At 36.0% G+C, this 14,748-nt stretch overlaps 2 protein-coding genes across 3 annotated transcripts; one reads left to right on the forward strand and one right to left on the reverse strand.

The window, feature by feature from the left end:
* The first annotated feature begins 2,667 nt into the window (after positions 1-2,667).
* LOC104095864 (probable RNA-binding protein ARP1) lies at positions 2,668-5,674 on the forward strand. Of its 2 annotated transcripts, none has more exons than XM_018770680.3 (6): positions 2,668-2,997; positions 3,568-3,724; positions 4,012-4,153; positions 4,229-4,271; positions 4,373-4,583; positions 5,447-5,674. In XM_018770680.3, the coding sequence occupies exons 1-6, from the start codon at positions 2,767-2,769 to the stop codon at positions 5,500-5,502; spliced, it is 840 nt and encodes a 279-aa protein (XP_018626196.1). In that variant the 5' UTR covers positions 2,668-2,766; the 3' UTR covers positions 5,503-5,674. The 2 variants fall into 2 exon arrangements, with proteins under 2 accessions (XP_018626196.1, XP_009600394.1); XM_009602099.4 differs by having other exon boundaries at positions 2,673-2,997; positions 5,427-5,674.
* Positions 5,675-7,148: 1,474 nt separating this feature from the next.
* LOC138892828 (uncharacterized) lies at positions 7,149-8,342 on the reverse strand. Its single transcript, XM_070176572.1, has one exon. The coding sequence runs from the start codon at positions 8,340-8,342 to the stop codon at positions 7,149-7,151; it is 1,194 nt and encodes a 397-aa protein (XP_070032673.1).
* Between the last annotated feature and the right edge of the window lie 6,406 nt (positions 8,343-14,748).

Below are 14,748 nucleotides of genomic sequence, written 5' to 3' on the forward strand. Positions count from 1 at the left end.
AAAGTTAACAGGTGTTAGCTAGATGAGTTATTTTTTCTCAAAAACTCTTCTGTCACTCATAAATCTAAAAACTGATTACATCTATTCAAATGTATCTTCATGTTTCGCAGTTTTCTCAAAGAATATTTTTTCAAATGTTGTCCAAACAAAAACCTGATTTTATTCAATAAAAACATAAATTTTGGGGAAATAGCGGTGGAGGCGGCATTGCGTGATTGGCGGGTAGTGGCGTTTGATGAGAATATATGCACGACGTTTCCTTTCTAACACATACAATACTCAGTTAACATTACACGCGCAAATCTCTGAGAATCCGGACCGCACGTCAGTTTCTGCTAATTGTACCTTTTTTCCCTTTCGTAGATTTCACATTTTCACAGTACGGCCTTTTTAGCTGTCTTCTTTCTTACATTTATGTTTTCTTTTTTCATCAACGCTTTTCTGTCGTGCGTACCTCCACTCTCCTTCATTTATGGCAAACTTCTTGTTTTTCTCGCTTATTTTGTGAATTTTAAGGTTTAATTGGTGTGGAGAGATTGGTAAATAAAAAGGAAATTTTATACGTTCATTTTGTCAATTCAAATTGTAAATAGTCATAGAAAATTAAAGTATATAGTGATAATGGTATCATCTAAAAACAATTCGTACTTAACTGTCGAAGGTTAAATTGGAATTAGCCAAAGGAGATTTTGAAACCAAATTTGTGAAGTTTAGATAAGAAGATAAAAATAATGATAATATTGTAAAATACCTTTCGCTAAAATAAACTATAAATAACCGAAAATAAAAGAAACAAAACAAAAACGCAAAACTCACACTTCTTTTTATTAAGAGTCAAACATAGATATTTTTGTTGCTCCTATGACATAGATGCTTATCCCGTTGATTTCTATGACATTTCATACAGTGATGGAATTAGGAAAAAGAAAGTTGACATTATAAATCCTCTTTACATGAATTGGCTACATGACCACCAATTACACAACCTAGCTCTTCTCCTATACTAATTCTAAATTGTATTTTTGCTGCGAAATAAAAAAGTATGAGAATAGTGTTGGTAAAATAATTGCAAGAACGAAATATTAGTAACTTCGATAGTGTATTCACTGCCTTAAAATTTATTCCTTTTACTATATGGCTACTAGGATGCTTGGCAGAACTCTTTTAGAACTTACAAAACCAAACAAAATCAAAGTTTCTAATGCTTGATCTTTCACAAGCATACGTTCTGAAAGTTTTTGAATAGAAGAGAAAAATAAAGGCGATTTTTTTTTTACGCTTTGGACTTATAAAATACTACATCTGTTCCAGTATAGGTGAAACTATTTCTTTTTTGGTCTGTTCCAAAAAGAATGACACCTTTCTAAATTTGAAAACAATTTTGCTTAAATTTACAATTCTACCTTTAATGTGAAGCTTTTATACACAAATACTCTGGACCCATTTTTGACTTGTTTAAAACCACAAATTCTAAATTTTTTTATTTTTTTTAAATTTCGTGCTCAATCAAACATGTTCACAGAAATTGAAATTAATTATTTATATATAGCCTATATGTCTGTTAAGACATGACTGTTAGTAGACTTCACATCTCTGACTAAAATATTAATTGTTTGACTGAAAGATCAACTACTTTTGGGCTAATATGGGAGACAATTTGCACTATCTTTCTCAACACTAATTCTTATTCTCAATCAGTAAATAATACTATTACGTTGAAAAAAAGAAGTAAATGATACAATTACGGAAAGATCATCACCAAAATGAAAAAGTATGGAATTATTGTTGAATTTCTAGTTTAAAAAATTTCATCAACTACTTATCACCAATTAAGATCAAACGACAATGTGAAAATTTGCTAACTACAACACAAACAAGGTGTGCATCCATATATGTGAACTCTTCAAAGAATGAGTAGTGAATGGTGGTTGTACAATATAATGTAAGAGATCTAACCTTCTTACTATTATTTCTATAGCAGTAATTTAATTTGGTGGTGAGAGAAAAAGGAATAGCGTGTGGACCCTCAAGTATACAATTCTGAGATGATCCATCGATGCATTCACGTTTGGAAAGAAAATTTTATAGCACAACACACAAACATAGGGCTTTAATATGGTAAGTAAAATTAAAGGGGTAGTAATGAAGAGTAGCATTTTCATTAAACAAAGCCAGATAGAAGATGAAAAAAAGAGAGACCACGTTGATGGCCTCAACCCCTCGTCCAACTGTCTGCTCTTCTGTCTTCCTGCTTTTCTCCATTTTCTTATTCTAATTCCGTCCCCCCCCCCCCCCCGGGGGGGACACACAAACAGTGTTACATACAACTAAGTTCTATGTGTATGTCGTGTATATATGCATGTACATGTGAATTTAATTTATTTACATTTATAGTGTAGAGAATTCAATATTATGAATGTATTTTAATGTGTTATAACTGTTGATAATTTGCCTTATATTTGAGTTACTATTCCTACTTTTTATGAACTATTATCTGTAAATATTTTGATAGTGTAAAAATATTTTTTTATATGGTCCGTGTATAGAAATTAAAGCATATGCATATACTATGTATATTACTCATATTCCATCAATCTCCCAGACCCAACACCCACCCACCTTAACTTCTTCCTAACCCCACTCTCCCACTTATTTCTCAAGTTTATATACTCTTAAACTTCTTCTCTAAAATCCCCTATTGTCTCTCCTTGAACCCCAATAAAACTTCATTATTCTCTCTCTCTTTCAAGAAGTCCATTTTTCTGCATGCTTATCAAGATGAGGATGAGCAATAACCACAATGTGAGTGGGTATCACAACAACAACAGCAACAACATCGGCGATCGAGATACGACGTTGACAAAGGTGTTTGTGGGAGGGCTGGCGTGGGAAACTCCAAAGGAAGCCATGAAAGAGCACTTTGACAAATATGGTGAGATCTTGGAAGCTGTCATCATCTCCGACAAGCTCACCGGCAGATCCAAGGGCTATGGCTTTGTATGTTAATTCTACTTCCTTCTCTTTACATACAGACCTATACATTCAAAAATACTACAGTATACCAAACTTCACTTTATCAGCTTTTATATATAGAAAGAATAATAATCCGAAAAGTGACCAATTCTCTAGCACAACACATTTAGGCCGAGATTGGAGGTTCGAATAGCTAGCTAGTTTTTCCATTTAGGTGATTTTTATTGATAATTGGGTTGTGTCTTTCAAAAAATTCATCTATTCTTGACTCTTAGGTGCAAAAAAATGTATACAATCCAAGCACTCTTTTTCGTAAAAAAGAAAAAAACTATTCATACTCACATCAAAACTACATTAATTTGTTATACTACTAATTAACTGATGAATTAATCAGGATTATATATTTATTGAATTGACATAAAAAAAAGTTTTTTCACATTTCCGCTATTGTATATTCATCGGAATCATGGGTGTTCAATGCGTGCATGTGGAAATATTTCTGTTTAAGTTTTTCCTGAGTGGAATTTAGGCATTGAAGGTGGTACTTTTATGTAAACTGAATCAATTTGTTCCTTGTTTTGGATAAATAAATAGGTGACATTTAAGGAGGCAGAATCAGCGAAAAAGGCTTGTGAGGATGCAACCCCAATCATCAATGGCCGCCGAGCCAACTGTAATCTGGCATCCCTCGGCGCACGTCGTTCCAGGCCCCCTCCTTCTATCACTCCTCCTCCTCATCCTCCTCAACAAGGTATCTTAATAATTTTCTTGACGTGGTTATTATTATTATTCTTTTAAAACAAAGATAATAGTAGTAGTTCTCCCGTCGCATTAAAATCTTGGATCCTCTATTTTGACCCAAACACATGTATAAAACCACGATAATTTATTAAGTATAGCACACGTTAAATGCTAAACTTCAAGTATAGAAATATTTTCTGAAGGAATTCCCTATAATTTAATCACTTATGATATTCGAGGAGGACATGAACTAGTAGTAGTATATATCTAATTTATTTTTCCTGAAAAATATTGAAGGACCCAACGTGGTAGGACCAAGGGCCAATCCAGTATCACCTGCAGGTCACGTGCAATGGTACTATCCTGCTGCTTCGGCACCCCAAGCTGCTGCAGCTCCAGCTTCACCATATCACCATCATCAACCTCTTCCTTTCTATGGGTATTATATCTTAACCTGATTCAACCCTAACTTTATTCGCACACCCCTAACATAAAGATTGTTGTTATTATGCAGTTATTCTCCAGCTTATATTGCCACAGACATGAATTACAATCATGTAAGTAAAAAAACAAATTTAATTAAGGCAAATTTGGTTTTCTTTTTTTGGGAATATATTGAATTGAAGGCTTAATAAAAGGGTTGTGATGTGGTGGACAGAAGCTAAGCTACACAGGTGGGGCCTACATGAATGGGCATTTCTCTCAAGTGTATCCATTGATGGGTGGCAACACATTGATGCCAATGTACCCATATTATCACTTTCACCATCATCAGTCACAGACAATGGGCCTTCCGGCCCATATGTACTCTCCAACAGCTGCTGTTCCGGCCCTTATCTCAAAGCCCACTTCTCTTCCTCCTACTGCAGGTACCTACTTAGTATTACACAGTAGTATTTTTTAGTCAAATTTTATTTAACCAAGAATAAGTGGGCCCATCATACACGTGGTCAAAGGAGAATATATTCAACATCTAATCTATTACAGAGTGGCATAAATCTTTGTAAAGATTCACCATTCCCATAGGTCAACAAGGTAAACAAGTAGTAATAACTTGCTTAAGAAAGTAAAAATCTTCTTAAGATAATGTAATTTGTGTGGTTATTTCTTGTTTGGATAAACTATTGGTAAAGAACATTTAAGATAATGGTTAAAATGTAATGAAAATTCACTACTTAGTAAGATATAAAATTAAGTTTGAAATATTAGTGTAACATTAGTTTATAGTACTAGTATTTTTACTTGTTAGAGGAGAAGAAAATTTCATTTAAGAAGTTAAGTTGTTACAGATGGATAAAAAAAGAAGTCCTTTTCATTGGAATTCAAGAATAGCTTTCTCACTCCTATACACACAGGAATAAATTTCTAACTCATACATTACATAATTTCCTGTCTTTAAGTTCTCTCATATTAGAGCAATTTTATTTATTAAGATCTAAAAACATATACTTTAGTAAATAGTACGAAATGTGAAAATATACAATTACTTTTACTATGTGATGATTATAAAGAATCATGGAAGTCCTCAGGTCACAACTCACATGGTTTACAGTCATTTGGAACATGACCACGTGGGAATGCTCTAGGTGATCTAAAATGAGATTCTATTCATTTTTTAATAAAATTGTTTTTATTGATTTCTTAGTATATGAATAAATAAATATCAAGTGGTAGTTAAAATAAGATTGAAAACTGATATTACAAAAATACAGTTTGCTTGGCTGTGGAATAGGTACAATTGGAGCAGGTGGAGTTCTGATCAAAAGGGTGATGTCAAAGAGCAATTAGATTGGAGAAAGGTGGCTGGGTCAAATAACAAAGAGGATTATTATAGGCTGCTCAGAACAATACTATTATTAGAGATCTGCAGTAGCTCTTCTAATTTCCAATTTCATTTATTTTTTTACTTTTCTTCTTTGTAATTTTTTCTAAGCAAGAAAAAAGAAGTTATTATTGTCAATCAGGCAGCTAATTAGATGTATTCATTTCATGTCTATCCCAATGGCTAACCTATTGAGCTCAGCTTGAGCTTCTAAGCATAAATATTCAACTATTGTATAACCTAAAGTCATAAGTTTCTTTCATGGCGCAATTAATCTCTACCTGCTAACATGGCGGCTCATAATTTTATTTAAAATTTATTTTTTTAGCTTTTTGAGATGTAAAATTATTAATAATTTGTTTGTAATCGATTTCTTCTAATAATTCTTTTTCAATTGATAATATAGCTAATCCATTTAATCTATCTTGAGACATTGTTGATCTTAAGTAAGATTTTATTAATTTTAATTTTGAAAAACTTCTTTTCGCTGAGGCAACTGTTACAGGAATTGTTAACATTATTCTATAAGCAATATAAGCATTTGAAAAAGAATCAAGTCTTTTTATATGATTAAGTATATCGATTAGATTATCATCTTCTACGTGTATTATTTTTCTTAAAACTTTTAAATCATAAAATAAGTCTAAACCATAAATATCAGAGTTACTATTATGTTTCAAAGAACATTCAAGGTTAAGACAATTTTTATTTAAGTTCTCATCATCTAGAGATCTCAATGTTTTGCCACTAAATAGGAAACCAAAAATATTTTCATACGCTTCAAATTGCTCAAATCTACTTTGAAGTGAAAAAATAGCTTGGTCTACTATGTATAAGAAGTAATCAACTCTAAAAGATTCTTCAAGAGATTTTGTAATTTCATTATCAACGTTCTCATCAAATTGTTTCTTTCTATATATTACACGTTTATTACGAAATTCAGGTTCTATATTCAACTCACATGCAATTTTCTTAGCAGAAATCATGGAAGTTGCATATCCTTCTTCTCTATATTTTTTGAAAAAATAAATCAAACCCCTAAGTTGATCTATGGCAACGTCAATATGCATATCTTTTGATTGTAAATGTTTGCTAACTGAATTAACTGCAAATAGTATATCATACCAAATAGTCATACCCAGTAAAAACTCAAAATTTTCAAACTCATAAGTTGCTAAACAACTAGCTTCGCTTTTAGTTTTTGGATCCTCACTAACTTTTACTAATTTCAATAAAGCATTTCTTATTTGTGGAGTTTGAAATCGTATTGCTTTAATACTTTCAATTCGACTTTTCCAACGCGTTTGTGATAATGATTTAAGAGTTAGACTAGGTACATTATCTTTTAAAATTTTCCATCGCTCAGTAGAAGAAGAAAATAGTGAATATATGCGTTGTACTATAAAAAATAATATAGCTTTGGTACAAGAATTAGCCATATCATAAAGTACCAAATTTATATTATGACAACCACATGGTGTATAAAATGATCTAAAATTTATGTCGAGCAGTCTTTTTTGTACTCCTTGGTGTTTTTTCTTCATATTGGATCCATTATCATATCCTTGTCCTCTTAAATTATCAATATCAAGTCCAATACTTTTTATCTCATCTACAATAACTTCAAAAGACCTTTTCCACTTGTATCATCAACTTTTAACAACTCTAAAAAATATTCAGTAATTCTTACAGGAGTTACAGTGATGTCGATATTCCGTAATATAAAAGACATTTGTTCTTGATGACTTGCATCTGGAATACAATCAAGTATGATTGTAAAGTACTTTATTTCTATAATTTTGTCAATAATTTTATTCTTAATTTCACTAGCTAATAAATTTATCAATTTATTTTGTATATTATGTCCAAGGTAATGATTATGGATTTCATCATGCTTAATTCGGCGAACATGTTCCTGCATGATTGGATCAAATTCTGTAATCATTTCAATTAGACTCAAAAAAATTCCATTACTTTCTTGATAGATCTTTTCATTTTTTCCCCTAAATGCCAAATTATTTTTTCCAAGAGTTTTTATCACAACAATAATTCTTGATAATACATTTTTCCAGTGCTCTCTATCTCTATTGATTTGTTCTTGAACATCTTTATCAATTATTTTACTTTTGTGCAATCTCATTTCTAAATCAATCCATGCACCCATATTAATAATATGCTCTTTTGATGTTTCATGAGCTTTGAGCTTAGCACTTATATTTCTCCATTCATTACTACCATCACTAGCTAATTTACTGCTACAAAAGCTAGAAGTCGTATTAAACAACTTACAACAAAAATAAAATACCTTATCCATATCTTTAGAGTAAACTAACCATCTTCTTTCATGTCTTCCTCCATTAGCCAATTTTTGAATATAATTTATAGTAGAAAAATGTCTTAAGAATTTATCCTTTGGAAAATCTATGTTAGTAATTTTAATTGGCCCCTTTTCTACTAATAGATCTCTCAACTTTGTATCTATACTAGTCCATTGACTAGGATCATATATGTTCCTAAGAGTATAATTATCCAACTTATTTAGAACTTCTTGTTTTTCTTGAGGATATATGTTAGGTTTCTCGATAACTTCTCCTCCTTCCTCTTCTTCTTGAATTTTATTATTGTCTATCTCAATTATATTAGTGATTTGTTCATCTATCATAAAATCTTCCACATTTTCTGATTTAGAATTTTTACTATTTGCTACAAATTTATCAAGTGCTCTTTTTTGGGATTGTACTAGAGTTTCAATCCTTTTCCTTTTTTGACGTTTTGAACATCCGGATTCATATTTTCTAGTTGACATATTAAAACTCTAATAAATAACTAAAAAGACAATATATACTTACAAAGAAAATATATCCAAAAAAAATAAATTTAAAAGTAGATGCAAATAATAAAATATAGAACGATCAAACCTGATTCAACAAGACAACCAGTAGATAATTTGATAAGCTTTTTCTACTTCAAAATTCTTGATGTAAGGCCAAATACTTGAGAGCAAATCAAACAGATGGTACTTGTGTAGTTGTGTTCTGGTATTTTATTTTGAGGTAGTAACCGAATGAGATTGGAATTTTGGAATATAGAGTCTAGAGAAGCTTTGCAGAGAGAAAGGTAAAAAAAAATAAAGAATATGGGCCAATTTATAATAATAATGGTAGACAAATGACACAACATAGTGGGATGTTCAGTTGTTCACGCGTGGGGCTTGAATTCCCAAAATAGATTCCATTTCCGATTGTTCTCCAACGTCCTTTCCTTGAAACTTAATATTTTTTTTTCTTTTCAAATACTTAATATTATTAAAATGAATGGACAAATATATTAAAAAATCAGAAAAATTTGGAGCCCCTACAAATAAGGGGCCCTAGGCAACTGCTTTACTTGCTTGGCCATTGGGCCGGCCCTACCTGCATATTGCATATTCACCAATTTTCTCCCTCACTCTCTCTCTCTCTCTCTCTCTCTCTCTCTCTCTCTCTCTCTCTCGTACCATTATATACATCAGCTGAGGAACTTATTCGTACCCAACACTTATATCAAATTAAGCAATTTAACATTAACAATTATAAACTAAGTGAGAATTTATACTTATCTTAATCATGGTTAAGTGACAAATGCATGTATAAAAGACATATATTTTGTCTTCATTGATTTAATATAAATATTATGTACGATTTATTTTTTTGTCTATACTGGGATGGGTGGTGTAACAATTCGGCCGGTCGTTTTGAGTATTGTAGCCATATTTCCCTATTTATTGCTTATTCTATGTTCGTTTGTTGTTATGTGACTTGTCGAGGTGGTTATTTTGGTTTTGAGAATATTTCGAAATAAATTGGGACACTTAGTCCCAAAGTTGGAAGTTTAAGTTGTAACAGTTGATCGGGTATAAACTTATGGGTAAATGACTTCGGAATAGAGTTTTGATGGTTCCGATAGCTCTATATGGTGATTTTGGACTCAGTAGTGTGTTCGGATATTGATTTGGAGGTCCGTAAGTCGTTTGGCTCGAATTGGCTAAAGTTAGAAAGTTGAGAAGTTTGATCGAGAGTTGACTTTGTTGATATCGAGCTTGGATTTTGGTTCTGGAAGTTGGAATAGGTCCGTTGTGTCATTTATGACTTGTGTGCAAAATTTGAGGTAAATGAAATTTGGTTTGATAGGTTTCGATATCAATTGTAGAAGTTGGAAATCCATTAGTTTCAATAGGCTTGAATTGAGGGCGATTCATATTTTTGATGTTGTTTGATGTGATTTAAGGCTTCGACTAAATTTGTACGTGTTTTAGAATGTGTTAGTATGTTTGGATGGCGTCGTGGGGGGCTCGGGTGAGATTCAGAGTGATTTCGGAGTTGTTTTAGACTTAAGACCATGGCTAAGATTTTTTGATGCATGGTGTTTTCTCACCTGCGAGATATGGGTTACAGGTGCGAAGTCGCAGAAGCGACATGCTCATCGCAGGTGCGAAGTTTGGCAGGTTTGGAAGAGGCCATAGATGCGAGTCACTTTCCGCTTCTACGAGCCCGCAAGTGCGAGGATGTTGGCTGCAAAAGAGAATTTTGGTAAGAGAGACTAGAGTCACAAGAGCAAATTGGCACCGCAGGTGCGGACGCGCAGGAGCGAAGCCTGGACCGCAGAAGCGGTCCCGCAGGTGCACCTAGTCTGGTGTTTAAGTGATCTCTACAGAAGCGGGCTTTTTTCTGCAGAAGCGGAGCCGCAGGTGCGGCTGGTGAGACCGCAGGAGCAAAAAGTCTGGGAGAAGATTTAAAATCGAGGGTTTGAGTTCTTCTAAGTTAGAGAGGTTTTCATCTAGATTGAAGAGGTAAGTGATTTTTAATTACCTTTGTCCATGAATATTGAATACCCATTAATTAGTTTACCTATTTATCATGAATTTAAGTTAGAATTTGGGGACTTTTGACCCATGTATTGGAGAGTAAGATTTGGGGATTTGATGTTCGATTTGTCATCGGAATTGGATGATTTTGGTATGGTTGGACTCGTTACTGAATGAGTATTCAGATTTTGTAAATCTTGTCGGGTTCCTAGGCATGAGCCCGAGGTTGACTTTTTGATTTTGGTTAAAGATCTTAGCTTTATCATTTAGAATCAATTCCTATAGCTTTTATTTATGATATTATGTTATTTTTGGCTAGATTCGAGCCTCCCTGAGATTGATACATATGGGAGGAGCTTGCTAGCAGAGTGATTTAATTGCTTGAGGTAAGCATCTTATCTAAACTCGGTTCAGCCACTAGCTGCCTGAATTATTGTGATAGCTACGTGATATTGGGTGTGCACATGTGTGGGGCTGAGCCTATGTGCTGACACGAAGGGGGGATGGAGTATTTATTCATGTTCGGGTTGTGCTCAGGCTATGATAAACCTAGAATTGACTGATAAACCTTAAGCCATGATGCTTCATATATTTGTGACATTGTTGTGAACTATTTTAGCCATGTTTGAGGCTACATAAGGGTGTAATCCCTGAATGAACTGATAAATGTTATTCTTTAATAAAATTTGCTGGTTTGATCTATGGTACTACATTTTACACATGCCTACACTTTACATGTCGCTTATACTAGTCTAGGAGCACGAGAATTGTTGTTCATTCATTATATACATGTATACTTATTTATTTGCTCCTATATGATATGATTGGACTGGTTGCCTATGACTACGCCGTGCGGATTGTGTTGTTGTGCTTGTGACCACGCCAGGTGGATTGTGTTGTTGTACCTGTGACCACGCCGGGCGAATTTTGTTGTTGTGCCTGTGACCACGTCGGGCGGATTGTACTATTATGCATGTGACTACGCCCAGTGGATTATGATATTGATCCCGTGACCACGCCGGGCAGGTAGCGTGTAGAATTGGCCGTGCTTGCTTGTGGATATGGATCCATACCCTAGGGTCACCCTCTCATATTTCTCTCTTGATGGTGTACATGCGGTTATTAAGGAAAACTGATTAGTGGTTAGTACAGATATGGAAAAGTTGAGGAAAACTGGCCAGTGTTTTGTTTTGGTTTTGCATTTCATCTTTACTAGGTGATTTATTTTGTATTAGTAGTAATTGTTATATTGTGATTCCACACTTATGCTATCTCTACAAATTCAGTTGTTATGTTCTTCCTTTGTTATCATATTTAGGCTTGCCTAGCCGGTGCTTTAGGCGCCATCACGACGGTTGGGATTTTGGTTCGTGACAAGTTAGTATCAGAGCCCTAGATTCATAGGTATTATGAGTCATGATCAGGTTTTGTAGAGTCTTGCAGATCGGTACAGAGATGTCTGTACTAACCTTTGAGAGGTTACCGAACCATTAAGAAAATTCACTTTCTTGTATTCTTGTCGTGCATATTTATTGATTCCGGATACTAAACTTTTATTATTCAATTCTCTCATAGATGGTGAGGACACGTGCGACCAGATCGGGCAGACGGCCACCAGTACCACCAGCTAGGGCTACGGCCGCGGTGAAGGCTGAGGTACAACTCGTACAACAACTAAAGTAGCATATGTGGAGCCACCAATTGCTCCAACTCAGGAGCAGATACCAGATATGGTTGAGCTGGTGGGACGAACTCAGGCACCAGCTGTGCACATTGTGATTCTAGGCCTTGAGAAGGATTTGGACCAGATATTGATTGTATACACTAGCCTTGCTCAGGCGGTTTCAGGCCGCACCAGCCACTTCTCAGGCCGGGGGAGGTGCTGAGACTCCTGCCTCCCGTACTCAAGAGCAGGTGGTTCAGGGAGTTCAAATACCGGGGGTACTACCAGCCTAGCCTGTTATAGCTGCTCAAGCCCATGTTGGTCCACCTATGAGTGATGAGGAGCAGAAGAGGCAAGAATGGGTCGGGAGGCTTAGAACTCCAACGTTCAGTGGGGATAAGTCAGAGGATGCTCAACATTTCTTAGACAGGTGCCAATAGATCCTTCGCACGACGAGTATTACGGTGACTAGTGGAGTCTCATTTACTACTTTTCATCTATTGGGGGGGAGCCTTCAGATGGTGGGAGGACTATGAGTTGAGCAGGCCAGCCGGCGCCACACCACTTAAGTGGCATGAGTTCTCAGTTCTCTTCTTAGAGAAGTTTGTTCCACAGAATCACATGAAGGAGTTGTGTAGGCAATTTGAGCAGCTACGCCTGGAGGGCATGTCAGTGACCTAGTATGAGATGAGGTTTTCGAAGTTGGATCGTCACGCGATATGGTTAGTTTTCACTGAGAGGGAGAGGATTAAGAGGTTCATTGATTTTCTCAACTATGGACTACGTTTCGTCATGACTCGGTAGATTATGCCAGGTGCTAGGTTCGATGAGGTGGTTGATATTGCTAGGCGTTTAGATCTGGTTCACAGCCAGGAGCGCGAGGAAAAGGAGGCCGAGAGGCCTCGTGGTTCAGGTGGTTTCAACAGTATTTCATCTGGAGGACAGACCCATCGCAGCAGGGGTCATACTTATAGGCCCACTTAGATGACCCATCCGTTTCATCGTGGTGCATCGGTTAGCCATGGTTCTTACAATGCTCGTGCGTGTCAGTCATCATTCAGTGCATTTCTAGCACAGAGTTCTTACCATGCTTTGTTTTCCCAGGTTTCTATAGGCAGTTCCTCGGGTTATCCAGGTCAGTAGCTTGTCAGGAGGGGTTGGTATGAGTGCAGGGATTTGAGTCATCTCAAGAGAGATTGCCCCAGATTATTGAGTAGGGTTCCACAACAAAGATCCTAGCCTATGATCCTAGCACCAGCAGCTACACCACCCGCACAACCAGCTCAGGGTGGGGCTCAGTCAGCTCGAGGCCACCCTAGCGGGGGAGGTCGATCAGGTGGTGGTCAGGCATGATGCTATGCTTTTCCCACCAGACCAGAGGCCGTTTCTTCAGACGAAGTGATCACATGTATTGTCTCAGTGTGCCACAGGGATGCTTGCATATTATTTTACAATGGTTTCACTTATTCATATGTATCATCATATTTTAACCGCTATTTGGATGTGCCCCGTAAGTCCCTAGTTATGCCTGTTCATGAATCTACGCTGGTGGGTGATTTTATTGTTATGGACCAAGTGTATCGATCGTGTGTAGTGACTATTATGGGAATGGAGACGAGAGTTGATACTTTGTTTCTTAGTATGGTTGATTTTGATGTTATTCTAGGCTTGGATTAGTTGTCACCATGGCATGCTATTCTGGATTGCCACGCTAAGACCATAACATTGGCGATCCCGGGTTTGCCTAGGGTAGAGTGGAGAGGTTCTCTAGACTATGTTCCAAGTAGAATGATTTCATATTCGAAGGCCCAACGGATAAATGGGTAGAGATATTTGGCATAGTTGGCCTTTGTGAGGTATTTTGGGGCTGATGCTCCTACCATTGATTTTGTTCCAGTTGTGTGAGACTTTCCGAATGTGTTCCCTACAGACCTGCCGAGCATGCCACCCGACAGGGACATTGATTTTGGTATTGACTTGGTTTCGGGAACTTAGCCCATTTCTATTCCTCTATATCGTATGGCGCCAACAAAGTTGAAGGAATTGAAAGAGCAACTTCAGGAGCTTCTTGATAAGGGGTTCATTAGGACTAGTGTGTCACCTTGGGGTGCACCGGTTTTGTTTGTGAAGAAAAAGGATGGTACTATGCGAATATGCATTGATTATAGGCAGTTGAACAAAGTTACAATTAAGAACAAATACCCATTGCCACGTATTGATGACTTATTTGACCAGCTTGAAGGAGCTAGAGTATTTTCAAAGATCAATTTGAGATCTAGGTATCACCGGTTGAAGATTCAGGTGTTTGATATCTTGAAGAAGGAATTCAGGACCCGCTATGGTCACTACGAGTTCCTTGTGATGTCTTTTGGGCTGACCAATGCCCCAACAACAATTATGCATATAATGGACAGTTTATTCCAGCCATATCTTGATTCATTTGTCATAGTATTTATTGATGTTATCCTAGTGTACTCATGTAGTCAAGAGGAGCATACTCAATATCTGAGGATTGTACTACGGACGTTGATGGAGAAGAAGCTTTAAGCTAAATTATCCAAGTGTGGGTTTTGGCTCAGTTCTATGGCGTTCTTGGGGCACGTTGTGTCCAGTGGGGGTATCAAAGTCGATCCGAAGAAGATTGAGGAAGTTCAGAGTTGGCCCAGACTGTCTTCCGCTACTAAGATTCGGAGTTTTCTTGGCTTG

Source organism: Nicotiana tomentosiformis, chromosome 5 (genome assembly GCF_000390325.3).
Source record: "Nicotiana tomentosiformis chromosome 5, ASM39032v3, whole genome shotgun sequence".
NCBI classification, from domain to species: Eukaryota; Viridiplantae; Streptophyta; class Magnoliopsida; order Solanales; family Solanaceae; genus Nicotiana; species Nicotiana tomentosiformis.